Source organism: Manis javanica, chromosome 17 (genome assembly GCF_040802235.1).
Source record: "Manis javanica isolate MJ-LG chromosome 17, MJ_LKY, whole genome shotgun sequence".
Classification (NCBI taxonomy): domain Eukaryota; kingdom Metazoa; phylum Chordata; class Mammalia; order Pholidota; family Manidae; genus Manis; species Manis javanica.
This window is the reverse complement of record NC_133172.1, coordinates 4,501,825-4,529,514: the sequence shown is the minus strand read 5'-3', so window position 1 is coordinate 4,529,514 and position 27,690 is coordinate 4,501,825. Positions and strand designations below refer to the sequence as shown.

Here is a 27,690-nt window from a genome sequence, read left to right as displayed (position 1 = left end):
TGAAAGGTGAGGCTGTGTGCGTGTTCTTTACTGTAACATGGATGTTTTATTCAGCATCTTGCCATTGTTTTTCATGTGGGATTTAGTTGGTAGTTATATATATGTTTTTGCTAATGCCTTTGTCTATTTTTGTCACCATGTACACTGGTCTCATAACTTGAGCCAAAAAATATTCCTTTCCTAGCATTTTCTGGAAGACACTGTATGCAATTGGTATTGTTCTCTGTATGTTTGATAGAATTGTCTAGTGTCACCATCTGTGTCTGCTGGCAGAGCCTGACTTCACCCTGGACACACTGGAACCCCCGTCATGTCCTGACTGCTGGTCACACGCTGCTGACTCTTCTGTCATTAGGGCCCAAAGCAATAGCTAAAGTCACCTCTTTGCTTATTTATTCCTGCTGCTCTCCTGCTCCTAAAATGTGAGCTCGCTGAGGTGAGCACCTGGGTCCCTCCTGTGTCGCTGTGGGCCCGCTGCATGGACCGGGCGCGGACACACACTGCGGCAGGCACCTCAGGGCCGGCTCCCGGCTTGCACGAGGACATGGCCCCTCCAGGGCGGAGACTCAGCTCACGCGTTTCTGGGGCGCTGGTGAGTGGCAGGAGCCCTAAAGCCTTTGCCGGCTCAACAGGCCAGAGAAGCCAGAAGACAGCTGCTTCAGAACAAAATTTAATAGGGTTTAGAGATTGACATGGACAAAAAAAAGTAATGAGCCAAGTCATTACAAGACTGTGATATGAAGGCACAGGGCACACGTAAAGGGGCCGGGGCCTCTGGCACCAGGTGACGAGGATGCCACAGTGTCCGCTGATGGCGCTTCTCATGCCTGTTGTTGGCTAATGCCAGCTATTCTGCAAGCTGGGCTGGTCAGTGGGGGCAGGGGAAGTGGGGCTGGAGGCAGAGGGATGCCCCGGACTCCTCGGGGAGGCGGAAGGGAGAGGAGATGGGGCCCGAGGTCCTCATCCCAATGATGGGCTGCCTGACCCCGGCTCACGGCCCAAATCCCCCTGCAAGGGGCCCATGTCAGCCCCTGTCCCCCCTTCCTCCTCCTTCTCCTCCTTCTCCTCCTCTTCCACCTTAAAGGCCTTCGCTGGCCTCTCCTCCCCGACAGTTGTTTCCACGGGGTCCTGAACTCGGTGCCGCTTCATGTGGGCATAGTGAGTGCACATCTTGTCAAACACCCTGCAGAGTCAGCAGAGGACACGGGTCAGAGCAGGGGAAGCTGGGCTGAGGGCCCACGGGGACAGGGCAGGCTGTGCGGGTGCATCCGGGGACAGGGCTGGTGCCCACCTCTCACACTCCCCACAGGGAGCGCCTTGGCCCTGGACGCACCCCGGAGGCTCAGGGGTCTGCTTGGGAGCAGCATTTGGGCTGGTGTTGGCCGCAGATTGTCCCCTGCAGCTCTCCGTCTCCGTCTTCAACTCAGGGGTTGGATGGTGGTTGCGTCTCTTCTCAGGGCTGGAAGTGGCCTGCAGAGGGGGCAGAAATGACATCAGGTGCCGACCTTCCACCCTTCTGAGGGAGATGCTTTCCCCTGTGGGGGCCCCTTCCCCACCCCGACTGGGTGGCCAGTAGCTGTCCAGACCAGCACTGAACTCCAGTGAGACCGCCTTGCCCCAGAAAAGCCTACCTTTGTTTCTGTGGGGTCTGCCTCGGCCAGCTTCCTTTTGACGCTCTTTTTCAGTCCCGGGGCCCGAGAAGATGTAGTAAACCGGACCCTCTTTTTCCAGGTGTAGTAATATTCTACACACTGGGCCACCGACTTTGTCTGGACCTGGTGAAAGAAAACAGCAGCGGGCTTTGGGCACTGCCCCACACGCCCCCTCGCCGTGGGGCTGGGCACTTCCTGAAAGCTCTCCTGGAATGTCTCTCCCCTTGGGCTTGGCACGCCCCTGGGCTACAAGGAGCACAGAAGCACAGAGTCCTGCTGCTGATGAGGGGCTCAGGGGGACGCCGCCGTAGCCAGCACCGTCCAAGCTCTGCACGCTCTCTGAGCCCCAAGTCAGTCCCGGGAGGCCTTCCCTATGAGAAGGTGTACACGAGGGCTCCCTACACAGGCATTCACTGTGACGTCAGGCCTAATGGCTGTGCATTTACCAGCTGGGACTCCCTGCAGCAGGCTTCCCTCAGCAGCAGAGACCACAAAGCCTTTGCAGCAGCCAGGCAGAGCCCTGCAGTGCAGAGATAGGAGGCCCAGGAGAGGAGGAGGGGGTTTTGAGGGCACAGTCAGATCCTTGGGCATTCAGACCCCACCATGTGCTCTCCCCCCACTTAGAATGGACCCCATTAATAACAACTTCTGTAAAAGCAAAGCAGAACAGGAAAGTTTAATTGCTCTAGGAAGACAATTTCTCAGGAAAATGAAATTGGCCGTTTAAGATGTGGAGCTCACTTCAGAAAATACTTTCTGCGTATGAAATTTTTTCAGTTCTGTATATCTTCAACCACTAGGAGCCAGAGTAGTAAATCCTCTGCCTAAGAAATATCACTACGTTAGAAAAAAAAAAAGTACTTGGACTTCTGCTTCCAAACAAGATGGAGCAGCAGGAGCTACATTGACCTTCCCATTCAAAACAATGAGAAGAAACAGTCAAAATGAGTGAAATGATGTTTGGGAAGACGCTAGGGAAGCCAAGAACAAGTCTTTCTGAGAGACGGAAAATAAGCTACCAGTCCCTACACACTACACCCTGAGAGAGTTTCCAGGCCACGGCCCAGGGAGAGGGGTCCGGGCAGAGCCAGGTGGGCTTCCTGAGCTGAGATGGAGGGAGGATTCTGGGGGAACAAGGCGGTGAGAGTTCACAGGACGAGGCAGGACAGGGAAGAGAGCTGCTCAGAGGAAACTTCCAGAGATCTGGGGGGCGCTCCCCTCGAGCGTTCAGCAACGTGCTGACCAGCATGTGCGTATGAGGTGGCCCAAAACTGGGTAAAGAACCGCCTGGAAGATGTAGATGAAAAAGTACTTTCTTGAAAAAGTTCAATGTATACCTATCATATGACCCACTCATTCCTTTCCTAAGTATGTACCACCCTCCCCGCCACCAACACTACTTGGTCACGTAGAGATTTGAATGTGAATGTTCACAGCAGCTTTATTTATAATTGCAGATACCTGGAAACCCCGCAGATGTCCCTCAATAGGGGAATGATTAAATGAACTGTGTTACATCCACACAATGGAATACTCCTCAGCAAGAAAAAGGGTCCACACAATAACATGGATGGACCTCAGAATAGTGATACTGAGTGTAAGAAGCCACACAAGGCAGACAAGCAGTGCACATGCTGCAGGATTGATAGAAAACACTGGAAAATGCAAACTAACTTATAGTGACAGAGAGAAGATGAGGTGATTAGGGACAAGGGTGGTAGGAAAAAGGGATTTAGCACAGGGACAGGAGGAACCTTTTGGGGGTCATGAATGTGTTTTTCATCTTGATCATGGTGATGGTTTTGCAGGTATAAATATGTCAAAACATCAAATCTTACATTCTGGTTACATGCAGTTTTGTGTGTATCAAGTTAAAAGAACAAAAAACATCAGCAGACATTAAGTGTAGTATGTTCACATCCTTTTCTAAATACATGTGTATATGGACGTAAGATCTGTATGGGCAAATGCCTGAGGTGCCCAACCAAAGTCAGAGGTCATCATTCAGAAGTAGGATGACGGCGATGGGTGCGGAGGGCTTTGAGCACGTGATGGCATTTCCGTACTGTCTGGAGGTATTCACATCAATGGCTTTATAAACCACAAGCAGTTTACAGTGTGAACAGCATGTCACCCCAATAGGCCCTCCAGCTCTGGCTCGGCTCAGCGGTGTGAGACGAGGCCTTGTCTACACCAGCCCACCCACGTACACCTTACCATCTTGTGTATCAAGGAAAAGTTGTTCTTATGAGCCTGGAATGCCTTATTAAACAGCTCCTTCTCTGTGGGGGTCCAGACGGCTGAACCTATCGGAGAAACAGGAGAGAAAAGGACAATTCTGCAGCCACAGCCATGGCGGAAATGCAGCCTGCCCTTTTTAAAGCTGTCATTACCGAGTACCAATTATGTGCCAAGAATTCTGTTTTATCTCATACAATCCTTAGAAAACCCTTAGCAGGTTGGGACCAATACTATCCCCACTTTACAGATGCAGTAACAAGGCTTCCATTGGTTAACAGACTTGCCAACGGGAGGCAGGGACTCCCAGTTGCCTGACTCCCAGGCTGGGGTGCTCAGCCACTGCATCTGAGCCTGCCTTCACCTCTCCCTGGCCAGGGGATCCCTTTCCTGGCTGGGAACAGCCCCTGAGGGAACCACTGCACTGGAAGGGGGAAGGGAGGACCCAGCCAGGGGAAAGAGGCACCCACTGAGGTCCCCCCAGGAGGAAAGGCCCTTCTGGAAAGGCAGGACAGGGAGGGCCCCAAGAGCACGCCCAGGGGCACAAGCAGAGCCTGCCGCCGAGACCGACCGGCTCCCGGGTACTAGCCGGGTACACCCACTCCCGCAGTCTCGCTCCAGTACCTGCATAGTGGTAGTCAGCCAGCGGGTGAGTCGGTGGCTTCTGGGGTCCGCTGAGTAGCAGGGTCTCTAGGGCCACCTGGAGCAGGAAGAAAAGCAGGGACTTTCTGAGGGACGGCAGGTGAGGCGGAGGCCTGCCTTCCACCTTTCATTCATTTGAAAAGCACTGACAGGCCCCCCTAAAGCCTCCCTCGCTCCAGGGCTACTCAGCACATAGTGGGGCCGTGTACTGGCCGCGGCTTGTGAGCTGCAGTGGACGTACCCACTCCGTCACTACGCATACTGCTGAGTGCAGCTGGAGTTTTTCTCAGTAGGGTTTTCTCAACGAAGGAAGCAGTGGCGGATTTATTCCGGCACCAGCTCCTTCCTTCGTCAAGGACTGGCATTTGTAGGGGCCCTGCCTGTGCCACACCCCATTGTATTTCCTTCATAGCACTAACCACTAACAATTTTTGAAAACAGATTTCCCTTTGTCCTAAAATTAAAATGTAAGCCCCACGGAGAAGGATTTTGACTTGCTCACCAGTGTAAACCCAATCGGGATGGGCCGTGGAACCTGCAGGGCCCAGCGCAGAATGAAAACGCAGGACCCGTTTAGAAAATTCATTGATTTCAAAACTGGTGGAGGCAGAGCATTAGACCGAGGGGGGCCCCAAAGCCAGCCCTGCCCCAGGACCACAACACTCAAGAGGGCCAACACACATGTGCTGGTTCCTCGGCTGAGCACCCACTCTGCGCCGCCCACTGCCTTGCAACCTGAGGAAAAGTACAGTTGCCAACACTGACTCCTGGGGCCCTAACTCGGGTGACATGACCTCCCTTCCCACTACTCAGAGTGGGACTTTTTATTTTCTAAACTGCAGGATTGTGAAGCGGTTCCTTGGAGGAAGCAGATATTTTTGTTGCATCAGGGGTTTTTGTACGTGGGTTTTTAATCAAAAAGATAAAGCTCCATCGATAAACCAGATCAGTGCAGGACCTGAGTCAGTCTACTCGGCTCCACTCCCCTGCCCCTGCAACCTCGGAGGAACCTGGTGCTCTGCCACTGCCCCAGGTAAATGACTGACTAACTGGGCCCCATCTGCACACTTGCCCTACAACTGACAAGGACATCAACCCCACAGCCCCTGGGGAAAAGGATGGGTGCCCTTTTTCAGTTTTCATGAGCCGCAAAGCCTGCAGATGGCACGTTACATGCACCAGATCCCCAGCCTCAGCACGGCAGGGGCATCCCAGGGACCCGCCAATCCCGCCCCTGCCTCTAGCTCACCGGGACTTCGCCCTGGGCCTCGTGCAGGCAGTGCAGAGCGAGCTCCAGGTTGGTGCCCCCTCCTGGCATCGTGCTGGAGCAGGCCAAGTTGCAGAGCTCAGTCACTGTTGCCAGCAAACGTCCCCAGCAGAGCATGAAAGACGGGAGACACAGGGAGTCAGTGAATGCCGGGGAGGAGACATCCCCAAAAGAACAGAGAGGGGCTCCTTGTCCCTGTGTCCCTCACAGCTCCCTGAAAAGCAGGCCAAGGGAAGGACAAGGAAGAAGGGCAGAAGCGCTTCTCCTGGCACCTGCTCAGGATGGCCTGGCTGGTTACCGCATGAGGAGAATGGGGGGCGGGAGGAGAAGCCCTGGTCCCACAGCCGGGTGCTGCACCCAGAGATACTGCTTCCTGGTCCCCGTGAGGCCTGGGAGGAGGATCTCCTTGGAGATGAGGGAAGGGGGGAAGCCTTGGGAATTTGGCCCCCATGTCTCAGCCACCTCTATCCTGTGTTTCTGGATTGGTCATCAGGTCATCCGATGGCTTCCAGACCAGAGAAGCTCCTTGTTCACCGGGCTCAGCTGGAGGGCGCTGCTGGAGCTCCGGGATCTCGGCCTGAAACTCGCTACCAATCCGGATGCGTCTGAAATGAGGCCACACACGAGACATACACATTGACTAAGATGGGAAATAAGATGGAGATGTGTGACGTGCCCTGCTCTCCGGCCAGAGCCCTGCTCTGTGGAAACCTCTGTCATCTCCCAGATGCATCTGCTGAGTATTCGCCACCCCTGACAGACATAAACAAGTGTTCTAGATACCGTCCGGCTACACTCCCTTCCTCCAATTTTCGTTATCACCAGGTTTCTCCCTCAGGTACCCCTCTGGGGTTCCAGGACAGGGGAGGTGTATGCTGATGGCTGGCATGCTTCTACACCCATGGACACATCCCTCTAGTCACATTCCATGGATACTCAAGCCTCACATGTGCCATCACCAATTCTACCTAGAACCCCAGGGTCCTGGGCATTTGTTCCCATGGGCCCAACTATGGGATGCCCAGAAAGAAGGAATATTGGAGAAACTTCCCACATACACCCAGAGAAATCAACCACAACTCTCCCAGAGAGTAGCTAACTCCCCTGGGAGGAAGGAGCTCTCGGGGAACACAAGGAGGGTAATAATATCCCCATTTTGGAAGGACCCCCAGGTTCTAAGTCTGTTCCAACTCACGGTTCAGTGCTGAGCTCCGTGTCATCCTCGATCGCACAGATGCCAGAACAGTCATTCACTTGATCTAGAAAACACACAACAGAAAGCTTCAAGAACACTGACTGGAAGTGATGCAGGGGCCCCTTCTGCCTGCCTTTGTAGAGCAGCTGAAAGCAGGGTTTCCAAGCTCGAAAGGTTCGGAGCTCCCTCAGAAAACTAACAATAGAACTACCGTATGATCCAGCAACATCACTTGTGGGTATTGACCCAGAAGGACTGAAATCAGGCTCCCAAAGAGACACCTGCACTCCCATGTTCACTGCAATGTGATTCGCAATAGCTAAAATGTGGAAACAACCAAGATGCCATCGACATATGAATGGGTAAAGAATATGTGGTTTATACATACAATGGAATCCTATTTAGCCTTAAAAAAAGGAAATTTGCAATAATAACATGGATGACCCCCTTGAGAACATTAAATGAAATAAGCCAGTCACAGAAAGGGAAATACTGCATGAATGCACTTAAAATGTAGTATCTAAAATAGTAAAATCCACATAACCAAACGGTGGAATGGTGGTGGCCAGGGTTAGGGTCATGGGAAGTGGGGAGTTACTAACAAAGAAATGTAAAGTCTCAGTTAAGCAAGATGAATAAACTCTAGAGATCTGCTGTATGGCACTGCCAACAATACCATATTGAACACTTAAAACATTTTTTAGCGGGTAGGTCTTATGTTGACTCTTCTTGACACAACAAAAATTGTTCAAAAGATCATGCGGAAGAGGACTAGGACTTCTGAAAACACAAAGAGTAAAACAACAAATTAACAGGTAAAAATTACTTTAGAAGAGGTTAAAGTCTCTATAAGTTATCCTAAAGGTATCCAGCATTTTAAGAAATATTCATTCAGGACAACTGAGTAAATGTCGGTAAGAATAGTGAGTTTGCGGCATCTGAGCCGTGACTTGTTCCCTTACCCACCAGCCCCATGCACTGTGTATCAGAAACTCCACTTGGAGGGCTCCACTCCAGGGAGGTGCAGCCAGGGACACAGGGGGTCCCTCTCCTCCCAGCTCTCATGCCTAAAGAGCTAAAGGAAGGTACAATGAAAAATGCTCATCAAAGAGAGAATACTAATAAGAGGAAGAAATTTTCTTCTTTAAGAACCAAATGGAAATCTTGGACTTAAGAACCATAACCAAAATATAGATTTGAGCTGACAGGAGTAACCAGCAGCCAACTTAAAGCTAGATCCATGGAGATTATGGATTTTGAAGAACAGAGAGAAAAATAAATGAATGAGGGAAAACAAAGAGCCACAGAGAAATGTGGGGCATCAGTAAGTGCAGTAATATGTGTAATGGGAATACAAGGAGAAGTGGAGAAAGGAACAGAAAAATATTTAAAGTATTTAATGGCAGAAAATGCCCAAAATTTGATGAAAAAATAATACATACATCCAAGAAACTCTATAAACTCCAAGTAGCATAAACACAAAGAACTCTCCATCTGGGCACATCATAGGCAAAATACTGAAAGCCAAAGATAAAGATCTTGAAAGCAAAAAGAGAAAAATAACGTGACATACATGTGCACTATAGTAAGATTAACAGCTGACTTCTCATCGGACATGATAGCAGTTGGAAGGCAGTGGGACAACATGATCTCATTGCTGGAAGTAAAAGCTCAACCAAGAATCTTATATCCAGCAAAATACCTTTCAAAAATGAAGGTGAAAAAAGACATCCTTAGGTAAATAAAAACTGAGGAAACTTGTTGCCAACAGACCTGTCTTACAAGGAACATTAAAGGGAGAGAATTATTCAGCCATGAAAAGAAATGAAGTTCTGATATGCACAACATGGGTGAAACCCTAAGTTTTCATGCCAACTGGAAGAAAACACAAAGAAGCACACATTGTATGATTCCCACTTATACGAAATGTCCAGAAGAGCAGAGCCTACAGGACAGAAAGTAGATTCGTGCTTACCTACAGCTGGGGACAGGGTCACGAGGGGAAGGAAAAGAGTGACTGCTGAGTACAGGGCTACCTTGGGACATGATGAAAATATCAGAAACTTGATGGTAGCAATGGTGGCACAGCTCTGAGAATATACCAAACACCACTGTATTGTGTATTTTAAGGGGATGAATTGTATGACATGTGAATTACACCTCCACAATGAAAAAAATACTACAGGAAGTTCTTCAGACTGAAAGAGAAAATGACAAGAGATTGTAATATGAATCCAAACAAACAAAAAACACTGGTAAATGTACGTATATAGGTAATTATAAAAGTCAGTACAATTGCATATTTTTTCTCTTTTCTTGACTTAAAAAGTAATTGCATAAAACACTACTGTTACAGGCCTGTAATTTACAAACATATATATGACAACAACAGCACAACAAAGGGGAGATGCATTGGCGTAAAGAAATAGCCCTCCATATAGTAACTCAAATCCACAGGAATAAATGAAGAGATGAGAAATGGTAACTAAAAATGTTATACAACAAACTGTGGAAATAATGCTTGCATTCCCTTATTCTCTCAGTTTTTGTTACATAAAACAAAATTGTATAATATCAGAATTGATGTATTGCTGGGTTTATACACACACACACTCAATGTACATATATAAATAACTAGAGCCAGAGGGTTCGGAGAAATAGAGCTGCATAGGAGTAATGTTCCCGTATTTCACTGTAAGTGACGGGAAGGACAGGGAGGAAGGGCTGAAACCCTGCTCCTGGCACCTGCTCAGGATGGCCTGGCTGGTTACTGCATGAGGAGAATGGGGGGCGGGAGGAGAAGCCCTGGTCCCACAGCTGGGTACCCCACCCAGGGATACTGCTTCCTGGTCCCCATGAGGCCTGGGAGGAGGATCTCCTTGGAGATGAGGGAAGGGGGGAAGCCTTGGGAATTCGGCCCCCATGTCTCAGCCACCTCTATCCTGTGTTTCTGGATTGGTCATCAGGTCATCCGATGGCTTCCAGACCAGAGAAGCTCCTTGTTCACCGGGCTCAGCTGGAGGGCGCTCCTGGAGCTCCGGGATCTCGGCCTGAAACTTCTTTCCTATCCTGATGCGCCTGAAATGAGGCCACACACGAGATATACACATGTGACTAAGATGGGAAATAAGACGGAGATGTGTGACGTGCCCTGCTCTCAGGTCACAGCCCTGCTCTGCGGAAACGTCTGTCATCTCCCAGATGCATCTGGGGAGTATTCGCCACCCCTGACAGACATGGACAAGTGTTCTAGATACTGTCCAGCTACACTCCCATCCTCCAATTTTCTTTCTCACCAGGTTTCTCCCTCAGGTGCCCCTCTGTGGTTCCAGGACAGGGAAGGTGTATGCTGATGCCTGGCATGCTTCTACACCCATGGCCACATCCCTCTAGTCACATTCCATGGATACTCAAGCCTCACATGTGCCATCACCAATTCTACTTTTAACCCCAAGGTCCTGGGCATTTGTCCCCGTGGGCCCAACTATGGGATGCCCAGATAGAAGGAATATTGGTTGAACTTCCCACATACACCCAGAGAAATATACCACTTCTCTCCCAGAGAGAAGCTAATGCCCCTGGGAGGAAGGAGCTCTGGGGGAACACAAGGAGGGTAAAAATATCCCCACGTTTGTAGGACCCCCAGGTTCCAAGTCTGTTCTAACTCACATTCGAATTCGGGGCTTGGTGTCATCCTTGATAACATGGCTGGCAGAAGAGTCATCCACTTGATCTAGAAAATACGCAACAGAAAGCTTCAGGAACACTGACTGCAAGTGATGCAGGGGCCCCTCTGCCTGCCTTTGTAGAGCAGCTGAAAGCAGGGTTTCCAAGATTGCAAGGTCGGGAGCTCCCTCAGAACACTAACAGTAGAACTACCATATGATCCAGCAGCCCCACTAGTGGGTATTGACCCAAAAGGATGGAAATCAGGCTCTCAAAGAGACACCTGCACTCCCATGTGCACTGCAATGTGATTCGCAATAGCTGAGATGTGGAAACAACGAAGATGCCCAATGACATATGAATGGGTAAAGAATGTGTGGTTTATACATACAATGGAACCCTACTTAGCATTTAAAAAAGGAGATTTTGCAATATGCAACAACATGGATGAACCCCTTGAGAACATTAAATGAAATGAGCCAGTCACAGAAAGAGAAATATTGCATGAATGCACTTAACATGTAGATCTAAACAGTCAAATCCATATAACCAAAGAGTGTAAAGGTGGTGGCCAGGGTTAGGGTTGTGGGAAATGGGGAGTTACTAACCAAGGAATGTAAAGTCTCAGTTAAGCAAGATGAATAAGCTGTGTATCAGAAGCTCTACTTGGAGGGCTCTACTCCAGGGAGGTGCAGCCAGGGACACAGGGGGTCCCTCTCCTCCCACCTCTCATGCCTAAAGAGCTAAAGGAAGTTACAATGAAAAATGCTCATCAAAGAGAGAATACTATTAAGAGGGAGAAGTTGTTTTTGTTCTTAAAGAACCAAATGGAAATCTTGGAGTTAAGAACAATAACCAAAATGTAGATTTGAGCTGGCAGAAGTAACCAGCAGCCAACTTAAAGCTAAATGCATGGAGATTATGGATTTTGGAGAACAGAGAGAAAAATAAATGATTGAAGGAAAATGAAGAGCCACAGCGAAATGTGGGGCACCAATAAGTACAGCAACACGTGTAATGGGAATACAAGGAGTGGAGAGAGGAACAGAAAATTATTTAAAGTATTTAATGGCAGAAAATGCCCAAAATGTAATGAAAAAACAAAACATACATCCAGGAAACTCTATAAACTCCAATTAGCATAAACACAAAGAGCTCTCCATCTGGGCACATCATAGGCAAAATATTGAAAGCCAAAGATAAAGATCTTGAAAGCAAAAAGAGAAAAATAACGTGACATACATGCACACTATAGTAAGATTAACAGCTGACTGCTCATCGGACATGATAGCAGTTGGAAGGCAATGGGACATGATCTCATTGCTGGAAGTAAAAACTCAACCAAGAATCTTATATCCAGCAAATTACTTTTCAAAATTGAAGGTGAAAAAAGACATCCTTAGGTAAATAAAAACTGAGGAAACTTGTTGCCAGCAGACCTGTCTTACAAGGAACATTAAAGGGAGAGAATTATTCAGCCATGAAAAGAAATGAAGTTCTGATATACACAACATGGGTGAAACCCTAAGCTTTCATGCTAACTGGAAGAAAACACAAAAAAGCACACATTGTATGATTCCCACTTATATGAAATGTCCAGAAGAGCAGAGCCTACAGGACAGAAAATTCATTCGTGGTTACCTACGGCTGGGGACAGGGTCATGAGGGGAAGGAAAAGAGTGACTGCTGAGTACAGGGCTCCCTTGGGACATGATGAAAATATACGAAAATTGATGGTAGCAATGGTGGCACAGCTCTGAGAATATACCAACCAGCACTGCATTGTGTATTTTAAGGGGATGAATTGTATGACATGTGAATTACACCTCCACAATGAAAAAAATACTACAGGAAAGAGAAAATGACATGAGATAGTAATCTGAATCCAAACAAACAAAAAACACTGGTAAATGTACGTATATAGGTAATTATAAAAGTCAATATAATTGCATATTTTTTCTCTTTTCTTGACTTAAAAAGTAAATTCATAAAACACTACTGTTACAGGCCTGTAATTTATAAACATATATATGACAACAACAGCACAACAAAGGGGAGATGCATTTGAGTAAAGAAATAGCCCTCCATACAGTAACTCAAATCCACAGGAATAATGAAGAGATGAGAAATGGTAACTAAAATTGTTATATAACAAACTGTATAAATAATGTTTGCTTTCCCTTATTCTCTCAGTTTTGTTTCATACTACAAAATCATATAATATGAGAATTGATGAATTCCTGAGTTTATACACACACACACTCACATACACATGCATATATAAAGTACATATATGAATAACTAGGGCCAGAGGGTTCAGAGAAATAGAGCTGCAGAGGAGTAATGTTCCCGTATTTCACTGCAAGTGACGGGAAGGACAGGGAGGAAGGGCAGAAGCGCTGCTCCTGGCACCTGCTCAGGATGGCCTGGCTGGTTACCGCATGAGGAGAATGGGGGGCGGGAGGAGAAGCCCTGGTCCCACAGCTGGGTGCCCCACCCAGGGATACTGCTTCTTGGTCGAGGTGAGAACTGGGAGGTGGATCTCCTTGGAGATGAGGGAAGGGGTGAAACCCATGGGAATGAGGCCCCCATGTCTCATCCACCTCTATCCTGTGTTTGTGGATGGCTCAACACATCATCCGATGACTTCCAGACCAGAGAAGCTCCGTGTTCACCGGGCGTGGTCGTAGGGCGCTCCTGGAGCTCCGGGATCTCAGCCTGGAACTTCTTTCCTATCCTGATGCGCCTGAAATGAGGCCACACATGAGACTTACACATGTGACTAAGATGGGAAATAAGACGGAGATGTGTGAGGTGCCCTGCTCTCAGGTCACAGCCCTGCTCTGCGGAAATGTCTGTCATCTCCCGGATGCATCTGGGGAGTATTCGCCACCCCTGACAGACATGGACAAGTGTTCTAGATACCGTCCAACTACACTCCCTTCCTCCAATTTTCTTTACCACCAGGTTTCTCCCTCAGGTACCCCTCTGGGGTTCCAGGACAGGGGAGGTGTATGCTGACGCCTGGCATGCTTCTACACCCATGGCCACATCCCTCTAGTCACATTCCATGGATACTCAAGCCTCACATGTGCCATCACCAATTCTACCTATAACTCCAGGAACCTAGGCATTTGTCCCAATGGGCCCAACTATGGGATGCCCAGAAAGAAGGAATATTGGTTGAACTTTCCACATACACCCAGAGAAATATACCACTTCTCTCCCAGAGAGAAGCTAATGCCCCTGGGAGGAAGGAGCTCTGGGGGAACACAAGGAGGGTAAAAATATCCCCACGTTTGTAGGACCCCCAGGTTCCAAGTCTGTTCTAACTCACATTCGAATGCGGGGCTTGGTGTCATCCTTGATAACATGGCTGGCAGAAGAGTCATCTACTTGATCTAGAAAACACAAAACAGAAAGCTTCAGGAACACTGACTGGAAGTGATGCAGGGGCCCCTTCTGCCTGCCTTTTGTAGAGCAGCTGAAAGTAGGGTTTCCACGCTGGCAAGGTCGGGAGCTCCCTCAGCACACTAAGAATAGAACTACCATATGATCCAGCAGCCCCACTAGTGGGTATTGACCCAATAGGATGGAAATCAGGCTCTCAAAGAGACACCTGCACTCCCATGTGCACTGCAACGTGATTCGCAATAGCTGAGATGTGGAAACAACCAAGATGCCCATCGACATATGATTGGCTAAAGAATGTGTGGTTTATACATACAATGGAACCCTACTTAGCATTGAAGAAAGGAAATTTTGCAATATGCAACAGCATGGATGAACCCCTTGAGAACATTAAATGAAATAAGCCAGTCACAGAAAGAGAAATACTGCATGTATGCATTTAACATGTAGTATCTAAAATAGTCAAATCCATATAACCAAACGGTGTAATGGTGGTGGCCAGGGTTAGCATCGCGGGAAATGGGGAGTTACTAACCAAGGAATGTAAAGTCTCAGTTAAGCAAGATGAATATACTCTAGAGATCTGCTATACAGCCCAACAATAGTATATTGAACATTTAAAAGATTTGTTAGCGGGTAGGTCTTATGTTCACTCTTCTTGACACAACAAAAATTGTTCAAAAGATCATGTGGAAAAGGACTAGGACTTCTGAAAACACAAAGAGTAAAACAACAAATTAACAGGTAAAAATTATTTTAAAAGAAGTTAAAGTCTCTAGAAGTTATCCTAAAGGTATCCAGCATTTTAAGAAATATTCATTCAGGACAACTGAGTAAATGTCGGTAAGAATAGTGAGTTTGCGGCATCTGAGCCGTGACTTGTTCCCTTACTTACCAGCCCCATGCACAGTGTATCAGAAGCTCTACTTGGAGGGCTCCACTCCAGGGAGGTGCAGCCAGGGACACAGCTGGTCCCTCTCCTCCCAGCTCTCAAGCCTAAAGAGCTAAAGGAAGGTACAATGAAAAATGCTCATCATAGAGAAAATACTATTCAGAGGTAGAAAAGTTTTTTTTTTAGAACCAAATGGAAACCTTGGATTGAAGAACAATAACCAAAATGTAGATTTGAGCTGGCAGAAGTAACCAGCAGCCAACTTAAAGCTAAATGCATGGAGATTATGGATTTTGGAGAACAGAGAGAAAAATAAATGATTGAAGGAAAACGAAGAGCCTCAGAGGAATGTGGGGACCAATAAGTACAGCAACACGTGTAATGGGAATACAAGGAGTGGAGAAAGGAACAGAAAAATATTTAAAGTATTTAATGGCAGAAAATGCCCAAAATGTGATGAAAAAACAAAACATACATCCAGGAAACTCTATAAACTCCAAGTAGCATAAACACAAAGAGCTCTCCATCTGGGCACATCATAGGCAAAATACTGAAAGCCAAAGATAAAGATCTTGAAAGCAAAAAGAGAAAAATAACGTGACATACATGCGCACTATAGTAAGATTAACAGCTGACTGCTCATCGGACATGATAGCAGTTGGAAGGCAGTGGGACAACATGATCTCATTGCTGGAAGTAAAAGCTCAACCAAGAATCTTATATCCAGCAAATTACCTTTCAAAAATGAAGGTGGGAAAAGGCATCCTTAGGTAAATAAAAGCTGAGGAAACTTGTTGCCAGCAGACCTGTCTTAGAAGGAACATTAAAGGGAGAGAATTATTCAGCCATGAAAAGATACGAACTTCTGATATACACAACATGGGTGAAACCCTAAGCTTTCACACTAACTGGAAGAAAACACAAAGAAACACACATTGTATGATTCCCACTTATACAAAATGTCCAGAAGAGCCGAGCCTGGAGGACAGAAAATTCATTCGTGGTTACCTACGGCTGGGGCAGGGTCGGGAGGGGGGGAACAAGAGCGACTCCTGAGCACAGGGCTTCCTTGGGACATGATGGAAATATCAGAAAGTTGATGATAGCAACGGTGGCACAGCTCTGTGAATATACCAACCACCACTGTGTTGTGTATTTTAAAGGGATGAATTGTATGACATGTGAATTGCACCTCCACAATGAAAATAAATACTGCAGGAAGTTCTTCAGACTGAAAGAGAAAATGACGTGAGATAGTAATCTGACTCCAAACAAACAAACAAAAACACTGGTAAATGTACTTATATAGGTAATTATAAGAGTATAATTGCATATTTTTTCTCTTTTCTTGATTTAAAAAGTAAATGCATAGAACACTACTGTTATAGGCCTGTAGTTTATATACATGTATATGACAACAACAGCACAACAAAGGGGAGATGCATTGGAGTAAAGAAATAACACTCCATACAGTACCTCAAATCCACAGGAATAAATGAAGAGATGAGAAATGGTAACCAAAAATGTTATATAACAAACTGTAGAAAGAATGCTTGCTTTCCTTTATTCTCTCAGTTTTGGTTCCATAATACAAATCCATATAATATAAGATTTAATGTATTGCTGGGTTTATACACCCACACACATACATATATTATGTAGATATATAAATAATAAAAGCAAAAGGGTTAGGAGAAATGGAGCTCTGTAGGAGTAGCATTTCTGTATTTCACTGTAAGTTATATACATCTGAACAGATTCTGATGATATTAAGATGTAATTTTACGTCATAGAGGAACCACTAAGAAAGGACTAAGAAAAACATGAAAAGCTAAAGGAATTAAAATGTTACAATAGAAAATGCTTAGTACATAAGTAAGCCTGAATAGAGGAACAGAAGGAGGAAAAGGCGAGGGACATACAGAGAATGAAATGCATGATGGCAAATGTAAACCTCCCCATATCAATGTAACATCAAATGACACTGGATTGAATAAACCAATCAAAATGCAAAGTTTGTCACATTAGATAAAAAATGTATGATCCCACTAATATTATCTATAGGAAACATGGTTTATTTTAAAAAACACAAGCAGTTTGAAAATACAAGGACAGAAAATATATACCAAGTAAACAACCTTAAAAGAGGCAGAATGGTGCTGTTAGGCCACTTAGACTTTAAAGCAGAAAAACCTAGAGATTATGATAAAACTATTGCAGTGATGATAAATAACATTGTAGTCATATCATGAGAAAAACAATCACACCATCCGGAAGTTATGACAATTACAAGCATATATGCCCCTAAAAACAGAGTCCAAAAATACATGAAGCAGAAACTGACACAATTGAGGATGAAATACACAATTCAAAACAATAGTTGGAGATTTCAGTATTTGCAGTAGTGGACAGGACAACCACACGGAATAAAACAAGACACAGGAACATTTTTGGTGTGTTCCACCCAACATCAGTAGAATATATTCTTCTCAAGTGCACATGGGACATTCTTCAGGACAGAACATATTCTAGCTCATAAAACATGTCCCAATAAATTTGAAAGGACCAACTTAATACAAAGCATGTTCTGTGACTACAGTAGAATTACATTAGAAATCAATAAAAGGAGACAATTTGGAAAATTCACAAATATGTGGAAATAAAACAACACACTCATCAATAATGAGTGTATTTAAGAAGAAATCAAAAGAGAAATAAGGAAATATTTTGAGATAAAGGAAAGAAGAACATAACATACTAAAACTTATGGAATGTGGCTAATGCACTGCTCCAAGGGAACTTATAGCAGTAACTGTCCGTATTAAAAAAGAAGAAAAATCTAAAATCACTATGGTCAGTTGATTTCCACAAAGGTGCCACAGCAGCTCAATGGGGGAAAGAATAATCTCTTTAACACACGGTGCTGCAACAACTGATATCCCCATGAAAAGAATGAATTTAGACTCCTACCTCACGTAATATAGAAAAGGTAACTTAACATTGATCCAAGACCTAAATGTAAGAGTTAAAATCATAAAGCTCTTAGAAGAAAAAGGAGGAAAAGTCAGCATAATTGCATATTTCTTCTCTTTTCTTAACTGACTTAAAGTGACTTTTGGTCAGGGAAAACCGTAGATACAACACCAAAAGCACAAGTGATGAAAAATAAAAACTCTTGTACTACAAATGCCATAAATAAAATGAAAATACAAGACATGATACAGGAGAGAATTCCCAAATCACATATGTAATAAGGGACTTGCATACAGAATATAAAGGGAGGTCTTATAACTCAGTAAAACAAAAATAATAACTCGATTTTAAAAAGGGGCAAAGGCTCTGAATAGTCATTTCTGAGAAAATACACAAATGGACAATAAGCACATGGGAAGATATCAACATAATTAGCCATTGGAGAAATGCACATCAAAACCACAGTGAGATTCCTTATGCCCACTAGGAGAGTTATAATTGAAAAAGCTAAGAATCGTTGATAAGGATGTGGAAAATTGGAACTTGCGTGCAATGTGCATGGAAATTTATTCCCATGGCTCAGCCATTTTGGGAAACAGTCTGGTAGTTCCTTCAACTGTTAAATATAGTTACCCGGTGAGCCAGCAATTCCACTCCTAGGCATAAACTCAAGAGAAATGAAAACCTTTGTCCAACAAAAACTTGTATGTGAATGTTCATAACAGCATTATTCACAATAATGAAAAGATGGAAACAGCCCAAATACCCATCAGCTATAAATGGATAAAATATTGTGTATCCACACAACAGAATATTATTCAGCCATAAAAAAGGATCGAAGCACTGTATATGCTGTAACATGGATGAACTTTGAAAACATTATGCTAAATGAAGAAACTAAACACCAAATGTCACATACTGTATGATTCCAATTATATGCAATGTCCAGAGTAGGTGCGTCCATGACGATTTGAGATGATTAGTGGTTGCCCAGGTCTGGGGAGACGGGGGCTGTGGGGGGGGGGGTGACTGCTAATGGATACAGTGCTGCTTCTGGGGTGATGAAATTGCTCTAAAATTACATAGTGCAATGGATGCACAACTCTGAATTTACTAAAACACACTGTATACTTTAAATGAGTGATTCATATGGTATGTGAATTATGTACCAATAAAGCTGCTAACAAAATTTTTCGAAAGGACAGGCAGAAGGGGGGTCAGGCTAAATGGCCTCTATATTTTCCTTCTGCCTGTAAAATTCTCAGCACTAGAAGGCTGCTGGTTCCACATGGCCTGGGATACCTCTGAGCAGCCACGGGTCGCCCAGGCCAGACACAGCCGCAGGCCAGAGAGAACGCCTGGACCAAATGCTACACGTCGAGGTGGATCTGGCCCATCGCAGGCCTGCCGTGTGATGGTCAGAGGTGACGGGCCCCAGCCTCACTCACCAAGCTCAGTGCTGATGAGTTTGTCGGGACCAGCCTGAGTGGACATGGAACAGAGAGTGCTGGAATCCAGCCCAGACCCCTCCCGGATGGGGCTGAGCACCGGGGATGGTGTATCGGGAGAGCGCGGGCACAGTCCCTGCAGGGAGTGGTCCACCAGGAGCACCGGAGACCGCAGGCAGCTCTGGTGGCCTTCTTCAGGGCCCGGCCCCCCAGAGGCAGAAGGGGCGGGAGGCAGGAACGATGCCTTGGTCTGCGGGCGCTTTCTCCGCTTTCTGGGCTGGCTGGTCTCCTCTGCATCTCTCTCCTTCTGGTCTCCGTCCTGTCCCTGGAGAAGAGAATTCAAAGCCACAGGGGGGTGACTTGGGGTCACATGTGCACAGCTCAGTCTTCAAGGGGGTGCGAGCACCGGCAAGGGCACTGCCCACGGAGCTGGAGGGAAACGTAACACCCAACTCCCCTGTCCGAGCCGGGCTCAGCAAGGGAGCCGAGCGCGGCCACCACGCCCGAGCCAGACCCCGGATTCTAGGCCTGGATGGATGATGCCGGAAGCTTCCTCATGTGCCCACCCCGCAGGGAGAGGCCCGGATACAAAGGGTTTTGGAGATGTATGAGGCCAGCGTCAAGTTGGTACAATGACTGGCACTTAGAGATGGGGCCGGAGATGGAGTGCAACAGTACGACAAAATGAAAAATGACCGCAGCTCCATGAGATGGACAAGTGGATCTATGCACCCCGTCGCCCGCTGGAGGGGGCTTCTCCAGGTGGGACCCTCCAGTCCAGGCTGCAATGGCTGATCCCGTGAACTTATATCTCTTACCCACCTCCACACAATCTCCCCTTTTTCTGCCAATCTTACGGCTCCTCATTCCCCAGGTCTCAGCTCTGACCCCCTCCTCCAGGAAGTCCTCCTTGACCTCCTCACGTGGGGTCTCTGGTGTCCCCTCAGTCCCTCTGCTCCCCGTCCCAGCCCAGTCTGAGTCCTCACTGCCTAGCATGGGTTCATCTACTCGTGTGGACTGGGAGCCCCAGGAGGCCAGGCTGGGGCCATCCCTGTCACCACGGTGTCCCCAGTACTGCCCCCACAGGGCCGGCCCAGAAGGTGAATGAATGAATGTGCAAGCCAAGCTGTTGTAGAGAGAAGATTTTTTATGGTGCTTGGTTTGGGCTCTGCCCATGGCTTCCACTGGCAGGTTGTGCAGGAAGCAGTGGGAAGAAATTGGACCAACCAGCACCCAGCTTGGCTGTGCTCCCCGGGGGCCGGCTCACTGGGCCCAGAGGCATCCCCAGAGGAGCTGTGCTCATGCCGTCTGGGGGCCTCATGGCTCCTGGGAGGGTCTGCGCCTCCACCTCCACCCTCAGCGCCTGACTCAGAGGCTTGAAAAACTCTGTGCCTGACACCTAAACACAGGAAGAGATGGCAAAGTAAGAGTAACCGTAGGCAGGCGGCAGAGAGGCTGCTCCAGGCTCAAGCGCCGGCCTGCCCCCCAGAGCAGCGCAGCCTGACCCCTGGTCCCTGCCCAGGCTTCCCCGGGAGGGTGCCTCCATCCTGAGACCATGACACCCAGCCACTGACCCTCTCCCCCAAAGCCTGTGAGCGCCCTACGAGCACAGAACCTACTGCGTGCGCCCCTTCACCTGCTGGTCCTGGTTCCCTCGAGGTGGCAGCCACTGGTCGTTGGGAAAACACGTGTGGCTGGTCAGCCCCTCCTGTGTGTGAAACATCGGGCTGCAGTTCCTGCAGACACACGTGCTCCTTGGCTCTGCCCAGTCTGCAGGGCCTCCGTTTTGCTGGTTACTGTGGAGAGACACGGCAGGGGGAAGAACTGGGGAAGGGGACTCCACCCCTGGATTCTCTGTTTTCTTCTAAGTCTGATCCACTGACAACTCTCGATGAATCCCCAGAAATGGAGACGATACCCCCTTCCCCCATGGCCTGGCGGGCACCTCTTCAGGGCTGAAGCATCCAGAGCTCACTCGCCCAAGGCCAGCACATAAAAGCCCCCGAGGACTCCCGAGGGGTTGAGCCCCCAGGCCCGGCAGGGAGGGGCTTCTGAACTTACCATCCGCCTGCCGTGCTCTCCTCCTTCACTGGATCGGGGAGCTGGTAGGTATTTCCACCCTGAGGATGAAAACACATCTGAGCCAACATATCAAAAATGAGGCAGATGCAAGGACTAAAACTACAAAGTGCTGAGAAGACAACACAGGTGTGGCTCCTTGACCTTGGATTAGGCAGTGCTTTCTTGGACGACACAGAAAGAGAACAAATTGGACTCATCAAAACTTAAAACTTCCCTGCATCAAGGGACACCATCAAGAAAGTAAGAACCCACAGAATGGGCAAAAATCATTACACGTTATGCATCTCATAAGGGCCTTGTATGTACAAAACAGAAAGAACTCTTACAGCTCAACAAAAGTCAAATAATCCAGTTGAAAAATGGGCAAAGGATATGAACAGACACCAAATCGAAGAAGACATGAATGGCCGATAAGCACATGAGAAGATGCTCAGCACCACCAGCCGTTAGAGCCTCGTGAGTCCGACCGTGATGGGGCAGCACCTCACACCCACTAGAACGGCCATGGTAAAAAAAAAATTGGACAATAGCAAGTGCTGATGGGGCTGTGGAGAAACCGGAGCCCTCGTCCCCCGAGGATGGGGATGTGAAAGGGCGCAACTGCTTCGGAAAAGCCTGGCAGCTTGTGAGATGGTTGAGCACAGAGCTACCCCATGAACTAATTATCCCACCCCTAGGTCATTCCCAAGAGAAATGAAAATGTATGTCCCCACAAAAACTTGTACAAATGTTCACAGAAGCACTATTCACGATGGCCAAGAAGTGGAAACAAGCCAAATGGCCATCAACCGATGAATAAATGAACAAAATGCGATGTATCCACACAATGGAGTATTACTCAGCCATAAAAAGGAGCGAAGCCTGGCATCTGCTTCAACATGAGTGAACTTTGCAAACATTATGCTGAGTGGAAGAAGGCAGACCCAAAAGGCCACAGTGCATGATTTCAACTATATGAATATACTAAAAATCACCAGATGGTATGATTTAAAATGGTCAATTAGATGGCACGTGAATATTAAAGCTATTAAAAAAAAATAGGATGTAGCTGTCGGGTGCTAGACCTGAGCACATCACAAAGAGAAGTGGCTGACCACCTGGGGCCCAGGTCCTCGTGGCCACCACCTGGGCAGGAACCAGGCTAATGCTGCACAAGTGCTGACACATGTAGGCACCCCTGCCCCACAGCCAGAGATGGCATCTCATGCAGGAATACTGAGGGGGAAGGAACTCTACCTTTATATCCTCTGAAGAGTTTGAGGGGCAAACCCAGAAGGAAGAGAAGGGCAAGAGGAAAGCAAGCAGAGAAAACTCAGCGAGGAAAGGCGACACAGGGCGTCCCTGCGACTCTGCAAAGCCTTCATCCTGGCGTTTTTGCGGGGAAGGTTGGTTGGGGGGGGGAACGATCTCTTTGAACCTTCACTTCCCCTCTGCAAAACTGGGTCTGAGGATGCACAGGCACTAAATAAAATGGCCGGATGACTCCTTCCACAGGGGGAGATACTCCTCGGGAACATCACTGCCCAGGGTCCCTGGGGCCGCTGGGGTGCCGGGGTAGGGCCCCAGTGAGGGTGGGCAGGGGCAGGCTGTGTTTTTCCCTCCCCACCCCTTCCCCGTCATCTGAGGGCCTGGCCAGGACCGGGCCGGAAGAAGAGATCTCCTGGTGGACCATGCTGCTTACAATAGAGCGCAGGGGGTCTCGGTTGGGCAAAAGAGAGCCTGGGGACCTGGCTTCTGGAGGCACCAGGGACCGCAGGCCATCCGCAGCAGGCTGGCCGGCCACCTCGTGGGCAGGAGAGGAGTCCCCACAGGCTTCTTCCTCAGCGGGGGCCTCCTTCAGGATGCACAAGCCATGCTCGACCTCGTAGTGCCGGCGTAGGGAGAGGTCATGACAGCAGCTCGTGCTGCAGCCCTGCTCCATGCACACGAAGGGCTTGGTCTTCTGGTGGGTGAGCATGTGCCCAGTCCTGCGGTCACACATAAGAAGGGAGTCAGAGGGCACTGGGACTCAGCCTCCCACTGCAGGGTCCCGAGCCTGACTCACCCCACAGTGCTCCCAAGGGGCAGTGGAGCTCAGAACCACAGTTCAGAGCCTGCACTCAGCCCCCGGCTACAGTCAAAGCATCTGGAAGGGGTGCCCCTCTCCCTCACTGTTAAACAAACCCCTTATCTGAGAGAAAAATCACCAGAAGCCAGGCCTGGATTCTGGGGAGAGTTCCCCAGAATGGGTTCCCAAGGAACACCAGCCCTCCAGAGTGGCTCCCCGAGGATGTGGGCTCAACTGGCAAGTCAGTCCCGACAGAGCACCATGTGCTTCTTGGAGGTTCAGGGGAGCAAATGTAAAAGCCACATAGCAGGTAGATCGATAGAGGGTCATCTGCTTAACCTGCCCTGTCTCTGAAACATAGTTGCCCACAGAACTGTTTTTTGAAATAGTCCCTCTTAGCGCCCTCAAGAACCAAGTTTTGCAGAATACATTTGAGGAAAAGCTCATTTGGGGAGCATCCTGCCTTTGACAAAGGAGTCTTTCCCCTACCATAGAATTCCTATAAGGAGACAGCTGCCTGAAACCCCCCACAGGAAAAAATGCAATTTACAGATGCCCAATCAGAACTTTCTAGAAAACAGTCAAATGTGCCTCCTATAAAATAAATGAATACAAATATGTTCTATGTTTATGTCATACTTATATCTACATTAATAACATAAACAGATGAGTAAATCACCCTCCGCCTTCCCAACACCCTACTCTGGACAGTCCTAATAATGCGGCACATGGGGCATGTCTGATAAATGACAGAGCCCTTCCCCAAAGGGCGGCCGTGGCCTCCATCGGAGGAGAGTGGCAGAGACCCAATCTCCAGCTCCCCTGTTAATCGGTCTGTGACATGAGCAAATAGCTGCCTTTCCTGTGGGGGTGGGGGGCTTGGCGAGAGGATGAGTGGGATCGGGGGTCAGTCAAAGCCCCGTGGGAAGGCCAGGAGCATATAAAACGCAATGGACTGCCTTCTCCCACTTGCCAGTCTCTTGGTTTGAGGAAGTCTGTCTGTCCTTCCTCACTAGCAAGAAAAGATTATCATTTACCAGACATTAGGAACAAAAGGAATTCTGCTCCAGACTCCTAATGGGCTTTCTTTTAAAACCAAGAGTTAAAAAAAAAAAAAAGGAGTTAAAAAAGACAAACAAGAGTTAATGCTCCGTTGCCCCATTCTAGACACAGGTATTTTGGAATCTCTCATGCCCTGTGGAGTCCCGGTACATATAAACACGGCTCATATAAACACGGGTTGGTTCTCCTCAGGCACCTACCACTGTCTCCAAATATTTCTCTATAAAGTTAACCCGATTCCCTCCATGACAAAATTACCTCGGGACGTCCCGTCTGCAAGTCAAGGCTGTGATTTTCTCATTGGTGTGACTTTGGGAGCTCAGAAGGGTGACCTGTTCAGGGCAGTGGCAGACCTGTCCCTGGACACGGAGTCCGCGTCTAAGCACGGGTCACAGGGACCCAACAGGGACAGGGTGTGTCGGGCTCATCTGGGAGGTGATGAGAAACACCTAGGAACACGTCCCCTCCCTCCCAGGCCCCTGCACAGACGTTGGTGACCAGACTCCTACATACAGTTGGTTGTGGTGCTTCAAGGCCTTGCTGCAGATTCCACAAACGTGTTTCTGTTCCTGGCTGTGCGTCAGGTAGTGCTTGCTCCAGGAGCTGGAGCAGCTGAACACCTTCCCTGGAGGCTGCAGTCCAGAAGCGGGCTCTCAGGTGATGTGGGGGTGCCGCTGTCCTTTCCTCGGGCACCCGGAGGTGACCCTGCCTCCTTCGTCAGCCTCTCTAGGCACCTGAAGCTTGCCCAGGCTCAGATCTAAACAAACAGAAGGTGAAAACCCAGGTTAGAGACACCTGGGGACATGGAAGAGCTGGGCTGAAGTGCCCCCGCCTCTTAGAACCGCAGGAGGCTTGGGTGAGAGGCCCGGGAGCCCTTTCTGCACCTCCAGCACCTCCTGCACCTTAACTCGCAGAGAAAACAAGACGTAGACCGGGGAGTGGGGAGAGAAAGGAGCCTAGTCTGGCCACGCTGCAGGACAGTGTCCAGTCAGTGGCCCAACTGTGGTCAGTTGTGGCCTGGAAGGATTCTAAGGACCAGGTTGCCGTGGCTGCAGGGGCCTTATGACATCATGGCTCTCTCACAAGGGCAATCCAGAAATACATCATCCAAAACTTACAGAAGTATAAATCCTTTCTCCCAGCCACTTTTACCTTTGGGTTTTTAAAGGAGATAACGTACACTTATATGGGGAGTTAACTGCAGGGGAATTACCCGCAGCATTGCCTTTCCTGTTAGAAACAGCCTGCTACCTGATCAGAGAGCATGTAGGTGACACCGTTATGGTTTAAATGGTGTAGGACATACGCATTTAAGGTAAAACTGTGGAAAACTATATGATGACATGAAAGGACATTCATGCCTTAATACTGAGAAAAGAGCAGCCTGTTACAAAACAAAATTATCCTAGTCTTTAAAAAAGAAAAATAAATGTTAACAGAGAACAGAGAGAATTGAATAGACTGATAGGGTTATGAGCCAATTTTACTTTATTCTTCTTTGGTACTGGAATATGTCTCCATGCTTTCTGTGTCCCTTGGTAAAGTGAGAAAAGGTATTTTAACAAGTGATGTCACCTGAGGACCAGACTGGGGGTGTGCAGGTGGCAGAGCGGACGTCTTCAAACATCCCGAGGGCCAGCTTGGGAAGGATGGAGCAGATTGCTTCTGTCTCGCAGAGGAATGGGTCCCTGCAGAAGCTCCCATCTGGGACAGAGACAGCTTGGGGACCAGGAAGCACGGGAACCTGACCTCAAATCTCCAAAACCTGAGGCCCTGGGTGCCAGGACTCTGCAGGCTCCCTGCTGGGCTCACAGACACTCAGCAACTGTCCCCGGTGTGCGTGAATCATGGGAGATTTTTCTACCCCTCAGATTGGTCTTCCAGGCGGAGCACACTGCCTCCTGAGAGGGCAAGTTAGGAAATCACCCTTTATCTGGGACTCTGCAGAGGTGGGGGCCAAGCATCCAACAGGCCAGGTTGTGGGGAGCGGAGGGGGCTCAGCTTTAGGAGCCAGAGTGCTCCGCCTCTGAGCCTGAGACCCAGCGGAGAGTCCCAGCAGCACGGAGCCCGGATGCGGCCTCCAGGCCCGGCCTCTCATCCCGATCTGCCTCTGGCCACTGCCTCCTGTTACTTCACTGTAAGGGGGTTTGTGGTGGGGACTCGATCATGGGAGGAACCTAGTAACCACAGTGTTGCTCATGTGAGTGCAGATTAATACCAAAATAATAAAAAAGGTGGAGCATAACTCCTGCCTCCTTCAGTGACTTCCTGCACAGTATGGGGAGGAAGACTGAGCTGAGGGTGGAAAAACCCGACAAGCGTTGCCAGCCAGGTGGCGGGGGCTGACACCAACAGGGTGAAATCATCACATTGACACATGCACCCTTGATAACACGTGATGACAGTGACCCTTCACCTCTATGGCCTTCCAGCGTAATCAGGACAAAAACACACAACTGAGGCACAATCTCCAAAACACCTGACTAGGACATCTCAAAGCTGTCAAGGCAGCCGAAAAAAGGAAAGTCTGAGAAACTGTCAGAGCTCTCAGAAAACAGCATAAAACCTAAATGTGACTTATTCCCACCAGGAGGTTTAAAACATTTTAACAGTAAAGTATTAACAAAGGGCCACGTGGTGGAAGCTGCTCAGGCTGAGAGTTGGGGTGGGAACTGATGAGGGCCTGTTGCTACCTGGCTGAGTTTTTTAAACCTACCAATAAGTTAAGACAAGTGTAAGGAAAAGATGTAACTGGGTTAGACGCCGTCCGGGACACAATGTGAACCTGCAGTACTCAGCCAGTGAGGGGGCAGGGCAGGGGCTCACGTGCCAGGGGATAAATCATTTGCCCCCACTGCCCCAGGGGTGCCCGCTCACCAGCCTCCCAGTCCTGGTCCTGCAAGACCGTCACTGAAGCCTCGCTCTGCTGTCCTCTTTGTCTCCGTGTCCACTTACTGGGTTTGGACCAGGGAGTGTGTTTCTCACAGGATTCATGTGAGAGAGTAAACCTCCTGGGGCTCAAGGCTGAAAGGGGTTCCCTGCCAGGCGTAAGTTCTCTGTGAATCTGCTGAGACTGAAGAAAAACAGGGGTTGAAGATTCGGGAGGAGGTCTTTA

At 48.1% G+C, this 27,690-nt stretch overlaps 2 protein-coding genes across 3 annotated transcripts; both read right to left on the bottom strand.

Moving 5' to 3' along the window:
* Window positions 1-371: 371 nt before the first annotated feature.
* LOC140847156 (zinc finger protein 541-like) lies at window positions 372-6,435 on the bottom strand. 2 transcript variants are annotated; one of them, XM_073226440.1, is made up of 7 exons: window positions 6,262-6,435; window positions 5,782-5,885; window positions 4,515-4,590; window positions 3,870-3,958; window positions 1,632-1,775; window positions 1,292-1,470; window positions 372-1,183 (listed from the first exon to the last, which is right to left on the bottom strand). In XM_073226440.1, the coding sequence occupies exons 1-7, from the start codon at window positions 6,428-6,430 to the stop codon at window positions 961-963; spliced, it is 984 nt and encodes a 327-aa protein (XP_073082541.1). In that variant the 5' UTR covers window positions 6,431-6,435; the 3' UTR covers window positions 372-960. The 2 variants fall into 2 exon arrangements, with proteins under 2 accessions (XP_073082541.1, XP_073082542.1); XM_073226441.1 differs by having other exon boundaries at window positions 1,334-1,470.
* Window positions 6,436-19,052: 12,617 nt separating this feature from the next.
* LOC140847158 (zinc finger protein 541-like) lies at window positions 19,053-24,194 on the bottom strand. Its single transcript, XM_073226446.1, has 4 exons — window positions 23,148-24,194; window positions 21,446-21,504; window positions 21,021-21,180; window positions 19,053-19,709 (listed from the first exon to the last, which is right to left on the bottom strand). The coding sequence occupies exons 1-4, from the start codon at window positions 23,445-23,447 to the stop codon at window positions 19,377-19,379; spliced, it is 852 nt and encodes a 283-aa protein (XP_073082547.1). The 5' UTR covers window positions 23,448-24,194; the 3' UTR covers window positions 19,053-19,376.
* Window positions 24,195-27,690: the final 3,496 nt, after the last annotated feature.

What these genes read in the sequence shown, in the direction of transcription:
- LOC140847156 (XM_073226440.1), bottom strand. Translation starts at nt 6,430, where the DNA reads ATGTCTCGTGTGTGGCCTCATTTCAGACGCATCCGGATTGGTAGCGAG. An exon ending in TCCAGAAACACAGGATAGAG is followed by an intron (nt 5,886 to 6,261) that starts GTGGCTGAGACA and finishes TGCTGGCAACAG; the next exon opens with TGACTGAGCTCTGCAACTTG. An exon ending in TTTCCTTGATACACAAGATG is followed by an intron (nt 1,776 to 3,869) that starts GTAAGGTGTACG and finishes TTCTTTCACCAG; the next exon opens with GTCCAGACAAAGTCGGTGGC.
- LOC140847158 (XM_073226446.1), bottom strand. Translation starts at nt 23,447, where the DNA reads ATGTGTGACCGCAGGACTGGGCACATGCTCACCCACCAGAAGACCAAG. An exon ending in GAGACCCCCTGCGCTCTATT is followed by an intron (nt 21,505 to 23,147) that starts GTAAGCAGCATG and finishes TTTCATCCTCAG; the next exon opens with GGTGGAAATACCTACCAGCT. An exon ending in GAGAGCACGGCAGGCGGATG is followed by an intron (nt 21,181 to 21,445) that starts GTAAGTTCAGAA and finishes GTCTCTCCACAG; the next exon opens with TAACCAGCAAAACGGAGGCC.